General features: G+C 45.2%; 1 protein-coding gene across 3 annotated transcripts in view; it reads left to right on the forward strand.

Annotated features, from left to right (window-relative positions):
• The window catches only part of MREG (melanoregulin), a 53,277-nt gene that overhangs the window by 12,265 nt on the left and 27,854 nt on the right, over positions 1–13,158 (forward strand). For 2 of the 3 annotated variants that reach the window (XM_054723357.1, XM_054723359.1), the window contains exon 2: positions 7,009–7,168. The exons of the other annotated variant lie outside the window; for it this stretch is intronic. In XM_054723357.1, the coding sequence (XP_054579332.1) occupies positions 7,009–7,168 (160 nt within the window). The remainder of the gene's footprint in view (positions 1–7,008; positions 7,169–13,158) is intronic. 3 annotated transcript variants of the gene reach the window in all.

The raw sequence follows: 13,158 nt of genomic DNA on the forward strand, positions 1-13,158 counted from the left end.
GAGCTTCCGTGTTAAACCAGTGATTGCTGACCCAGGGCCATCTGGGGGACAGCAGTCAAGTCACTGGGACCGCTGACGTCAGCAGCCAGCCTTTTGTGCAGGGCGTTTTGTGGGTTTTTCTCAAATCTTTCCCTCACTGCCTTTGGTGGTGAGGACTCATGGGAAACCCTTGTAAGCCACTTTCATGCCTTGTAGCATGTTGCACTGAAGCCCCCAGGCCTGGAGCCCAGTGTTTCTAAGCCTGGTGTCTCCCTTAACTCTAGACGGTCTTGAAAGACAAGACTCCCCAGCGATTTGGTCGTGTGCCCCCCAGGTGGGATTGAGGGTGGAATCTGAGACTTATCTCATCCTACCCTTTTGGGAGTAAAAGCAGCTTCTGCTTCTACTGTAATGTCAGAGCCACCTCTCAAATGCCTGAGGTTAATAAAATATTCAGCAGCAGCAGATGGTGGCCAGGGGCAAAACAGCTGCCCTAGCTTTCCTCAGTACCTTTTAGTCATCATTATGTGGGCGGGGGGTGGGTAGAGGGGGCTCCTGATTCAGTGACCCCTTCCTCCCTCCTTCTGTCCTCCCTGGACTTCTGGACCCAGACCTCAGGACCTTTGCACGGAATCTCTTTACCTAGGCCCCAAAGTCCTCAAGGTGACAGTCTCCGGAGGTTCCCAACCTGCCTCTCCAGTGGTGGGTTTTAGGCTTTGCTTTATTCTGCTCTCCCCACCCGAGGGTATAAAGTTTTAAAGGGAAGTGAACTGCTTGCCTGGCCAGGGTGGTGTGCAGGATATAAGGGGCAGGGACATATGTGCCAGCACTCAGAACCCAGGATCCGGTGAGCCAGGCCAGGTCTGCTGGATCCTGTGGAATGAGCACTCATTCTCATTCACTTTCGTCTTGACCAGGATTTTGATAGAATTATTAATTTAATGATTTATTTGGTGGTAAAAACTACCTTTTCTGTGCCCCAAAGAGACCTGACTTGTAACTCTGAGGAGTAAGAACGTGTAGGGAATGAGGTCCAGGAAGAGGACAGCTGCGGAGCCGCGTGGAGGGGCTGCGGTACAGAGATGAGCTGGAGCTCCCAGCAACCAGCACAGGATAGAGCCCTTGCTCACCCGAGGCAGAAGGCCATGGTGCCTTTTCTATTTATACGTTGTCGCCTGGGTGTCAGGGACTAGGCAGAGTCTGAGGCTCCTGGGATACCAGGGGAGCGCTGCTCCTAATTAGGGCAGAGCTAGATGTGGGGATGACTTGAAGCAGCACCTGTCTGGAGACATGAGCACTTCTAAACAGGCCCGTGGTGACCTTGTGTGAGCTTCATTTGAGCTTGTAATTAAGGAAGAATGGCTAGTGTTTTACACTGCTGGGGTAATGCCGGTGGGGTGGTGTGAGTGAGTGAGTGTGTGTGTGTGTGTGTGTGTGTATTAGAGACAAAGTGTGTGTGTGTGTGTGTGTGTGTGTGTGTGTGTGTGTGTGTGTGTGTGTGTGGAAATAGAGGGGCGGGGGGGCTGGCCAGGGAGGTAGCTGTCCTAGTCTTATCAAAACACAAAGAAATTGTGGGTTATTAAACAAAAGTGGCTAGATCAGGCATGGTCAAATTATATTACTGATTGTTCAGACAAGTACTGGCCAATCTCTAAACCTCCTGCTTTAAGAAAATCTGTAAAAAGTGGCAACAATGTGTTAGATCTGAGATTTTTTTTTCCCGAAGATTGGGGTCCCAGCTCTGTTTGTCCACTCACCTAGTACTTTTAAAGCACCTACTCTGTGCCCGATCCTGCTGGGTGATGTGGGGTGTAAAGGAAATACAGGAAACACCCCCTGCCCTAGAGGAGCTTACCGACTTGTTGAAAAGACAAGACTTATACAAATGAAACAGATTTAGGGAAAAAGAAAAACCATTTTCAGGAAAGAATAGGGTTTCATGGCCTGAGCGGTCTATGGCATCCAGACCCGGGCGGGGTCTGGATGCCTGGAGGAGAAGCCCCAGATGAATCTGCCTGTTTGTACAGGTTTGCACTTGACAGTGTAGTTGTTATCTGAGCTGCTCTGTTTGTGGGCGCACCCCCGGCTCAGCATTTGGATATCAAGTCTTATGACATGTGGCTTCTTGGAGACGCTCCATCAGGGACTCGTGCTGGGAGGGCGTCAGCTGGCTGCCTGACCCGGAGAAGTCCAGCAACTCCATAGGCACGCCCCAGTCTGCAGAGTGGGACAGTGTCCCCACTCTTTTGACCTCAGATGGTTGGGTAACGGGAGGGGTGGAATGTGGAAGCCCTGGAGGAAAGCCCTGTGCAGCGCAGCGGTGCGTTATCATCTCTGCGAAATCTATTCAGGCAGAAAGAAATCGGAGTCCACGCCTTTCATGCTATCCACCCCTCTCCGGTGTCTATTCCTCGTTTTCCCAGTGTTCTCTCTTCCTTGGCTCTCGCCTGCTCTCTCCAGCTCCCTCCCACCGCTGCTCCTTAGGGCTGGCTGTTCCCCTGAGGTCTTTCCTCTCTCCCCTTCTGGTTCCCGGCTTCAGTGGTGATGGGAATGCATGTGCATTCCTCCAAGTGCAGATCTCCAGCACTGCCCTTTCTTAAGCCCAGATCCAGACCTCTCTCTGAACGTCCTGCCGGCTCACAGCTCAGCTTTGACTCCATTCCTCCCACCTCTGTGCTGCTGTCACCAGACACAGGGCTGCCACTTCCCCCTTCGCTGCTGCTGGAATCCACCTTCTCAGTTTCCATTCCCCCCACTATTTCCCTAGCCCACACCTCATTCACTCTCACCCCAACCAGTATTTCAAAATGTTTGGCATTACCTATGTGTATTTTTAGCAATAGAACTCCACCTTTTCTATGCCCCCAAGAAAACTTCTTCATATCTCTAACCAATAAGATTTTAAACAGAGCAGCTGTTCTGGTTGTGGTGGTTTGTGGGCTTCTCTCTCTGCCTGGGAGGGGCCCTGCCCATCTTCTGCACCACTTCCCCCCACACCCCAGGCCCTGACACTAGGACCTCAAAGAGCAGGGCATGAAAATCGCCCTGCCCTCTTATGACAGCCTCCTGAGCCATCTCTTGGTTCCTTCTTCATGCAGAGTTATTTCTCTAAACCCAGACTTGGCAAGGCTCAAAATCTCCTTGTTAACCTGTCACAGTTTATAGAGTAAAGCCTGGACTCCAGCGCTCTCCTCAGTCTGACCCGCATCACCTTTTCTTCTTCACGTCCCTGCATTTCCCTCCCTCACTGTGGTGTAGCTCTGCAGGAATTGCCCAACTCTGCGGGAACTAAGCCTCCATACCTGCGACTGTGCTGGTCCCTCTGCACGGAATACCTTTCTTCTTGCTTCTCTTTCTGGTGAAAAGCTATGTATTCCTCGGGTCCGTGTTAGATGTTGTCGCCTCCATGAAATCTTTCTTGCACTTCCTTCTCATATGAACACACAATTTGTCATTCCTTCTCTGCTACTACAACACTCTGTTCATAGTTTTTAAAAAATCCACTTATCTCATTGCCGTATAGTCACATGAAGGGCAGGGACAATGTCCTATATATTTTCAAGTCCCCAAAGCTCCCAGCCCAGCACCCAGTCTACACACCAGGCACCCATTTCCATGTTTGTTAAATAAACACAGCTGAACGAATGAATGAATTTGATATGCTCCTTAAAGCCCGAATGGGCAGGACACCAAGGCATCAGTTGCCTCAACCTGTCATTGGCTCTTCATTCTTAAGAAGAGCCAGGCTGTGGGAGGGTTCCTGCTGTTGAACCCCAATTTGGAGACTGAGACTTTGCTTCCTGTTGCCAGATTTCCTTAGTACCAACTACCGAGTATCTCAAGTTTGTTTAAATCTTCACATTTGCCTTTAGCCCACCTGTAGGTTGCTCATATCCCTCCTTCCCAGATGCCATCTGCTTATCTGGGCGTCTTCCGCCTGTCCTTATTTGCCATTCCCTCAGGTCACACCCGCAGGTGTGCTTGCACCCCTTGATCTAGCTGTCTCAGAGAATGCCATCCCTCACCCAGGTGAAAAGCCAGAGAGCATCTACCTGCTGAGTATTTCTGAAGAGTGGACTTTTCTTCAGCTCCACACCATCATTCTAATCCTGATACCTTTCATGTCTCACCTGAGTTACCTCAGTTGCATTTTAATGAATCCCCAGATCCACTCTTGACCCCTTTCAAGCATTCTCCTCTCCACATTTTAGCCAGAAAGATATTTAAAGTTATAATACTGTCATGTCACATCACATTCCTTTTTAAACCCTTCCACATCTTACCTTGCTTTTAGGAATAAAGACAACATCTATATCTATAATAATAAAAGCGTAATATGCTAATTAAACCAGATGTCCTTCAGGATGTGCTTCTGGACGATGCCATGGCAGGCGGGGGCCGAGGCAGAGGCTTGCAGCTGCCGCAGCGAGCAGGGGCCAAGCCCCTTGCACGGATTCGTGCATTGGGCCTCTAGTTTCTAAATAATGTAAGAAAAGAAAACTGTTTACAAAGCCCTGTGGTTCTGGCCACAGGTACTCCCCCAGCTTCTCTTTCACTGTCTGGTCAATGTCCCTTTTCTTCTAAGGCATATATACACCCTGCTTCCTCTCACCCCAGAGCCTTTGAGCATGCCTGGAACTCTGTTCTTTCAATATATAGCTCCAGCATCCCTTTATCCCCATGCCTACCCCTATTAGTTCTCAAGACTCCCTAAACTTCTCCTGTGATAGTTTTTAATTATGCAGTCATGTGATCACTCATTAATATATTTCCCTACCTAGACTCTAGTGAGGTCCAAACAAGGACCATGTCTATGTTGCTCACGATTTTATTGAGCCCTGTCATTAACATGGAGTTGGTGCTTCATACATACCATTAGATGAAGGGAATAGCCCCAGCATGACCTCACCTGTCTGGTCCCACAGAAGTTAACTGGGGCTGTGTACAAACATGTCCTAGGTATGAGGCTCTGCCACTCATTTCTCTAAGCCCAAGCGTGGATACTGCCTTTTAAAGGGTAAATCATAAGACCAACATAAAAAAAAATGGGGCTACTAAAATACCTACTCAACATCCTGCATTGTTTATTGAAACTACTTGGATATGCATGTTTATTATTTAATTTTCTTGTTGTAAGGAAATTGATAGATATTTCATACTATTGTACTTTAAATTTACTGTGCTTCCTTGCATTGAGAACCAGTATAAAAATTCATCTCTTTATGTTAATTGTTTTCTCCTTTCAGTCACATGAGTTCTAGTCCCCACTGAATTTCCTTTTTTTGTTTTAGCTGCCAGGGTACTCAGTGTTAAATTTCATGTTTAGCAGTAAAATTACCTCTGTCCAGGTATCTGATCACATCTCTTCTCTGCTGTTTTTAAAATGGCTTTTTTATTGTGTTATGCTTAATTGTTAGAGACAATTTATATCTTTTTGTTAGAAATATATATTTATATATTACATTACATATTACATAATACTAGAGACCCGGTAAATGAAATTTGTGCACTCAGGGTGGGGGGGGGGGTCCCCTCAGCCCGGCCTGCTCCCTCTCGCAGTCTGGGAGCCATCTTTAGCACTGCCACAGAGACAGGAGAGGCTCCTGCCACTACCGCTGCGCTCGCCAGCTGTGAGCCCAGTTTCTGGCTGAGCAGTGCTCCCCCTGTGGGCACCTCTTACACTGAGCAGGATCAGGCTGAAACTGGCTCTCCAACATCCTCTGAGGGGTTCCAGATTGCGAGAGGGTGCAGGCCAGGCCAAGGGACCCTACCAGTGCACAATCGGGGCCAGGGAGGGATGGAGGGTCGTGGGAGGTTGGCCAGCCGAGGGGGTGGGGAGGACTGCGGGAGGGCTCCAGGACATGTCTGGCCCTTCTCGCTCAGTCCCCGATTGGCCGGACCCCAGCAGCAAGCTAACCTACTGGTGGGAGTGTCTGCCCCCTCGTGGTCAGTGCACATCATAGTGACTGGTCGAGCAGTCAACTGTCTGCCCCCTGGTGGTCAGTGCATTCATAGTGAGCAGGTTGAGTGGCCTTAGCATATCATTAGCATATTACACTTTGGTTGGTTGAACGTATGACCGGACGACCGGGCACTTAGCATATTAGGCTTTTATTATATAGGATATACTATTTATTTTATTTATAGTACATTGCATACCTATGATGTCTATGTTATATACTAGAGGCCCGGTGCATGAAATTCATGCACGGGGCAGGGGGGGGGGAGTGTCCCTCAGCCCAGCCTGCACCCTCTACAATCTGGGACCCCTTGAGGGATGCCTGACTGCCTGTTTAGGCCCGATCCCACCGGGTGGTCGGACATCCCTCTCACAATCCAGGACTGCTGGCTCCCAACCGCGTGCCTGCCTCTGCGTGACTGTCCCTAACTGTTTCTGCCTGCCAGCCTGATCACCCCCTAACCACTCACCTGCCAGCCTGATCTATGCCTAACTGCTCCCCGGACAGCCTGATTGCCCCTAACTGCCCTCCCCTGCCAGCCTGGTCACCCCTAACTGCCCTCCCCTGCTAGTCTGGTTGCCCCTAACTGCCCTCCCCTGCAGGCCTGCCCCTTCCCCCACAACTCCACTCCCCTGCAGGCCTGGCCCCCTCAATTGCCCTCCCCTGCAGGCCTGGTCCCCCCCAACTGCCCTCTCCTGCTGGCCTGGTCTCCCCCAATTGCCCTCCTCTGTTGGCCTGGTCACCCCTAACTGCCCTCCCTGCTTGCCTGATCACCCCCAACTGCCCTCCCCTGCTGGCCTGGTCCCCCCCCAACTGTCCTCCCTTGCTGACCTGGTCTCCCCCAACTGCCCTCCTCTGCTGGCCTGGTCACCCTTAACTGCCCACAACTGCCCTCCCCTGCAGGCCATCTTGTGGTGGCCATCTTGTGTCCACATGTGGGCAACCATCTTTGATTACATGGGGACAGCCATCTTGTGTCTTGGAGTGATGGTCAATTTGCATATCATGCTTTTATTATATAGGATATTATAAAGCCCTCATACACCTTTTTTTTTTTTTTATACCACAGTAATAACAACCCATATTCTTCATTCGGAGCAACTCTGGCGAGGGATGATGAAAAGAATTTGTGGAGTATGCCTCACGATGTGTCCCACACAGAGGCGGACGATGACAGAATCCTGTACAATTTGATAGTCGTTCGCAATCAGCAGGCCAAAGATTCAGAGGTAAGCACTTTTTGAGATCGTGTTGTGTGCAGATGACAATGTCCAGTAAAAACAGCAATGACTGAGAAGAACAGCTTCAAATGAAAGAATGAAGGATGAACGGTTTGACTTGAAGGCATTTTAACAGAATATAGTTGCTAACTATAGCTGGTCTTGGTAGGCCTGCTTGGTAAACCGATAAGACTGATATCTCATTATGACCTTAATGAGACAAATTACAATAGTACAGAAACAGCAAGGCAGGAAGGGCCTGAAGATAAATAAGAGAGATAGTCCATCTGTCATCTTTCTAGGTGTTCAGCAAGCCACAGTCAGAAGAGTCACACTGAAGGTTAGAGGGTACTTTGCATTATCACCAATTCCATTAGTGGGGCCTGAAAGGCAGTTTTATTATTTTTCTATTTAGATCCCCTTAAGTTGATCAAAACAGCATATCTGCCAAATTTGAGATGATTTTTGTGATAAGGCTTGCATGGATGGGAATGCATGACCTTGTTTTCCCTTTCATTAATGGGAAGAGCCAGTCCTTTCCCAGTTGGGGTTCCTGCTGGTAAGAATAGAGCTAATTCTTTTCTTTTCTTCCTCTTCTTGCCCCACTCTGCCCAAAGCAGTAACAGCGATAGGGCCATATTATATATATATAGTACACCTCTTTCTCCCCCACCCCCATGCCCAGGGCCTGTGCACATGTGGCAGGGGCTTGAAGGGATGTTTGGAGCTGAGCCTGGCAGCTCTCTCTGGGGAGCTCCTTTTCTCTGCCCCATTTATCTTCACTTTTGAAAAGGTGGTAGAGGAGGCAACGTGAGCTACAAAGTACTCTGAATAGACACAGCTCCAAAGTGGCCCTTAGTGGCATTTCTGTGTTATTCTTGGACCTGTGTGAGGAGCCAGCCAGAAGCCTTTTTCTTCTCCTTGCCTAAGAAATGAAGTCAAACCTACCTCTAGAGCAGTGGTTCTCAACTTCCTAATGCCACGACCCTTTAATACAGTTCCTCATGTTGTGTTGACCCACAACCATAAAACTATTTTCGTTGCTACTTCATAACTGTAATTTTGCTACTGTTATGAATCATAATGTAAATATCTGTGTTTTCTGATGGTCTTAGGAGACCCCTGTGAAAGGGGTCGCGACACACAGGTTGAGAACCACTGTCAGGGTCGCCTAAGACCATCGGAAAACACAGATGTTTACATTATGATTCATTAACAGTAGCAGAATTACAGTTATGAAGTAGCAATGAAAATAATTTTATGGTTGGGGATCACCACAACATAAGGAACTGTATTAAAGGGTCGCGGCATTAGGAAGGTTGAGAACCACTGCTCTAGAGAAACTCTAACCAAGACAGGCAATCAAATAAATAATATGAATACGTGATGATAATTATACATAAAATCATTTGAAATAGCTCTGTTCATGATGCTTCCTTTTTTAAATGCAATATATATGTATACATATATATACACACACAAGGTATATATATATATGTATATATATGTATATATACATATTTTATTTGTAAGTATATGTATATGTATTATAATATTATATAACACTAGTGTCCCGGTGCACGGATTCATGCACATTGAAAGGAAATTAATTAGAAGAAATATTTTAATATCCCTATTTGCCCTTTCTCTATAATAGAAGTGTCAACCGAATTCACGATCGACAATGACAGATCAAAACACATGCATGCGATTGGCACCAGCGAGAGCTTTATATGTAGCCTTTTATATATATATAGATATACACAAGGTTTTAAAATGTTCTTATATTTTCTTCTTCAAATTTGAAATGCATATAAAAGCATATATTAATAGTTCTATTCATTTTGCCCACAGATGGGATTGTACATCATAGACTCTTATGAACCATGTTTTTTTTCCACCTAATATATTTTGGACATATTTTTTAATGTCAAGATGCTTAGATTTACCATATTGCTTTTGAGGGCCTTCTAGCATTCGCTTGGATGGATTTATCATCATTGAATCAACCAGTCCCTATGGATGGTTAGGTTGATTCATGTTTTTTGCTTTTAGAAACAAAATGCCACAGTGGATATGCATGTGTACTTGCATGACCTTCCATAATTTTTCCTGGACCAAAGAATATGTGCATTTAAAATGGAAAAGTCATAATGCTTCCTTCTTGGAGGAACCTATGACAAGCACTTCCGGGGTGGGGGAGGTGGGGGGCAGAACTGAATAGCATTGGGAGTCCACACTGTGTTTAAGGGGAGTAGCTACTGAACTCCAGATAGCTGTGTGCCATGCCAGAAGTGCCAGGACTTTTGATTTTAGGAGAAGCTGAAAATACAGATTTGCATATACTAGTAAAATGTCCAGATTTTACAATGACAGGCTCACATTAAAAAAAAAAAGTCAGCTAAACAAAATACTGATCAATAGGGAACATTTATAACAAGGGTTACCACTGCGTATGTTATGTCCAGTGTGATTGAAAACTGAACTCACCATTAATTTAGAAGGTGGAAGTGGGAAGCTGCTCCTTAGGCAGCCCATGTGGCTCATGAGTACAGATTGGGTCCACCCTCCAGAAATACTTGTCATGTTTTAACTACAAGTTATATGAGGTGTTTAAATCTGAACAAGTTCCATATCTATTATTATTGCTGATTTCCTTTTCCACCCAGGAGGAAATTGGTGTAAATTTTAATAAAACAGAGGATTTTAGTTTTGAAAGAAAAACAAATTCTACCTAGGAACAAGGAACCCTAGATAATTTGCACAATACAGTTTGGAAGCTCAAGCAAGGTATTAAGGAAAACTGAACATTATGCTTTTTCTTAAGTAGCAATAGCACGAAAGAACCCAGGAACATCCATATTTGGGTTTCTCTGAAAAATGAAAAATAATTTCAAAACAGTGTGTGTCCTACTTATATTCCCCTATTGAATCTGAAGCTGGAGGAGGAAGGGTGACAAACAGATAAGGCTGAATTTGCAGTGTTTCCCTAAATTGAAAAAAAAAATTGTAACACACATGGGAGAGTGAATAATGAAGCAAAGGTATGAAGTTAGAAGTGACTCGCAGTGTCAGAAAATGTAAAGAGGAACATTATTTTAATCTAATGGAATCCACTTTTCATTTACACAAACCTTCAAAAGCTAATGGAAAACTGATTTTCAGCAGAAGAAATAATGCATTTGCAGGCCTCCAAGTAGTGGAAAAATTATTGCTCTTGTCTTTGAATGATGTAAAATACTTTAATTTGACTGAGCAATAGTAAACAACCTCAAAGTCATGGCACTAAATCATTCTTATGTTCATTCTCATTAAGCCAGCTGTACTTCACCTAGCACACTCTGTTCTAGGGAGCTTAATAATGGTTAGTGAAATGTCAACGCACCTTATTTATTTGTGTAAATAATGTAACCAAATGGAAAACTCTTGTCCTCCAAGATATTCATAATAATGAAAACCGGGCCAGGCACTGTTCAACCTCTTTACATATATTAACTATGTCCTTTTCACAGCCCAGTGAGGTCGGCACCATTATTTCTCTTTGAAGGGACTTGTCCAAGGCCACACAGCTGAAAATCTGGAGTCAGGATTTGAATCTAGGCTTTTGAATCCCGAGACATAATATATAATGAGCACCATGAATGAAATTGGAATCGAGGAACAGATATCGTTTGAGATTCAGTGTCCATTTTGCAATGCATGAGCAAAGTGTGTCCAAAGCCCGTTTCTGTGACTTTCTGCAGATGCCAGTGATAGGAAAGGCATTCTCACCCCTGGGGAGCGAGAGCTGAGTTTGGTTTGAGGATCCTGACCTTGTTTCAGGAAGTGTCCCCTTCTCTAAGTTATGGTTTTCCTTGCTGATTGCCGCCGGTTAAGACTCCTGCTCTGGGCTTCTGTGTTATTAGCTCTGAGATGTTTCATCTTTCTCCTTTCCATCCCTTCTTCACTTTGTTTAGTGTTTGGTCTCTGACCTATGTTCATTGGTGTCTCCTCTGATGGTTCCATATTGGTTCCTTTAGGACTTTGTGTGTGGCGTCAACATTTTTACTCTGCTGAAAAAGACTTTTACATTTCTGATTACGAAAATAAATGCTAAGTATCAGATTGTTCTCCTAAATACTGAACCAAACCACCGTTTGGTTCAAAATAGGTGATGTCTATTTGACATTATCGGTGATAGAAATTCCATGTCTATTTTTAAGATGATTACATCATTGCATGCTCAGAAGTGTATGTAGTTCCATGACGAGGGCCTGTCTCCCTGTCACTGAGCAATGCAGGGTCTCCGGGAGCACCAGATACTGTGGGGCTGGAGTGACCTGTGAGAACTACACTCTGCTGAACCCTGGGGAACAGCCACATGTTGTTGTTTTTTAAGATGATAGAGGCAAAAACATAGAACCTTCCTGGTTTACAATGTACAGTTTACTTCTTCTGTGAGTCAGGCCTCCCTGCTGGCCGGAGTGTTGCCAGGCATTGTAAACAGTCCCTACAAAGTGTTTGAAGTAGCAGCAGACCTTCCTGGGGTTGTTTGCAGTGTCTGGATTATACATTTAGCCTATCACATCCCTAGTATTGAAAGAAGGGACAAAACAGAGTTAACTGGGATGTTTGGTGGGAGGACATGAGGAAGTGGGAGAGGGTAGAATTGATGTACCAGCCACATAACTGAAGCACGTGGAGATGTGATATTCCAGTTAGACTCTGCATTGCTGTCTTTGCTCTCCACACGCTGGACAAGACCTGCTTTGCTAGGGCCATCGGATTTCTCTACACGTGTGTGGGTATTGGCCACTGCAAGAGGCAGGATTTCAGGTTTTACACCAAGCAAGAAGGAGCAAAATAACAGTGGAAAAGTGAAGCGATTCTCTAGATAATTCTGGGTTCTTCCCAAAACCTTTGCCTCTGGGGTCCAGATGACCTGGATTGTTGAATGCAACCATTCTTTATTTTACTTTGCTAGTGACAGTTTTGGTTAGGGAGGAGAATAAAAACACTTAATAGGATCTGAGAATCAAGTGACCTTAACCTGTTTTGTAGGTAACAATATTCATTGAGTATCATGCTGTGTGCTAGGCAGTGTCCTGCATGCTGTCCAGACAGATACTGAATCATCACAGAAAGCCTATAAATGAGGCATTTGGACACATAAGAGTGAGGTTTCCAGTTGTCTACATGGTGTTGGATGAAATGAATGGGAGAATCAGGATCCTAACTTAGTCTGTATGACTTGGAGCCTCTATGGCTGGAAACACTGCCCCAGTCTCTCTAATGAGCTTAGAAAAAGCCTCAGTGGAATCCTTTGGTAAAAAAGAAAGTTACTAAATGGATGTTGACTTTCTGCCTCGTATGGACACTTTGGTCTGTGTCTTGACCATTGCTCACCCTGTGCAAACCAAATCACAGAGTGGCTTTGGTGCTTATTTAGTGTCAACCTGTGTTGGGCATGCATGCAATGTGCTTCAGATGCTATTGCTTTAGGAAGTTTACACACCTCAGGCACTACTTGGAGTGCAAAAGTCCATCGTACCACATGGGAAGACATTCTGTGTGTCTGTGATGTTTGTTTCTACCCTTTGCCCACCCCAACCCTTAAGTATGTTATATTTCTGAATATTGATGTTAAAATAATCAGTCCCTTCTGGCAGGATTCCTCAAATAATCAATGTTTCTTAGTAGGTAGGTAATCTGTCAGAGCTCTATGTAAGCAGAGTTGAGACAATAAATATTGGAAAACTTGATATGGAAAGGGGGAAGTCATTAGATATTCAATAATGTGAGGGGGTGAAAACATGGGTTTTGGGATTAGACAGATTTGGGGATGAAAGTCATACCTCTGCCATGTACTAGCTAAATGGCATTGAATAGTTATTTAATCTTAGGGTGATCACACTATTTATTGTTCAGTTTGGGACACAGTCACAGGTCTTAACTAAGAAAAGGGGTGCTAATAAATATCAAGTGTGCTAGGCCAAAGATATAAATTGGAAGTGCCCTAG

This window comes from Eptesicus fuscus, chromosome 11 (assembly GCF_027574615.1).
Source record: "Eptesicus fuscus isolate TK198812 chromosome 11, DD_ASM_mEF_20220401, whole genome shotgun sequence".
Lineage (NCBI taxonomy): Eukaryota > Metazoa > Chordata > Mammalia > Chiroptera > Vespertilionidae > Eptesicus > Eptesicus fuscus.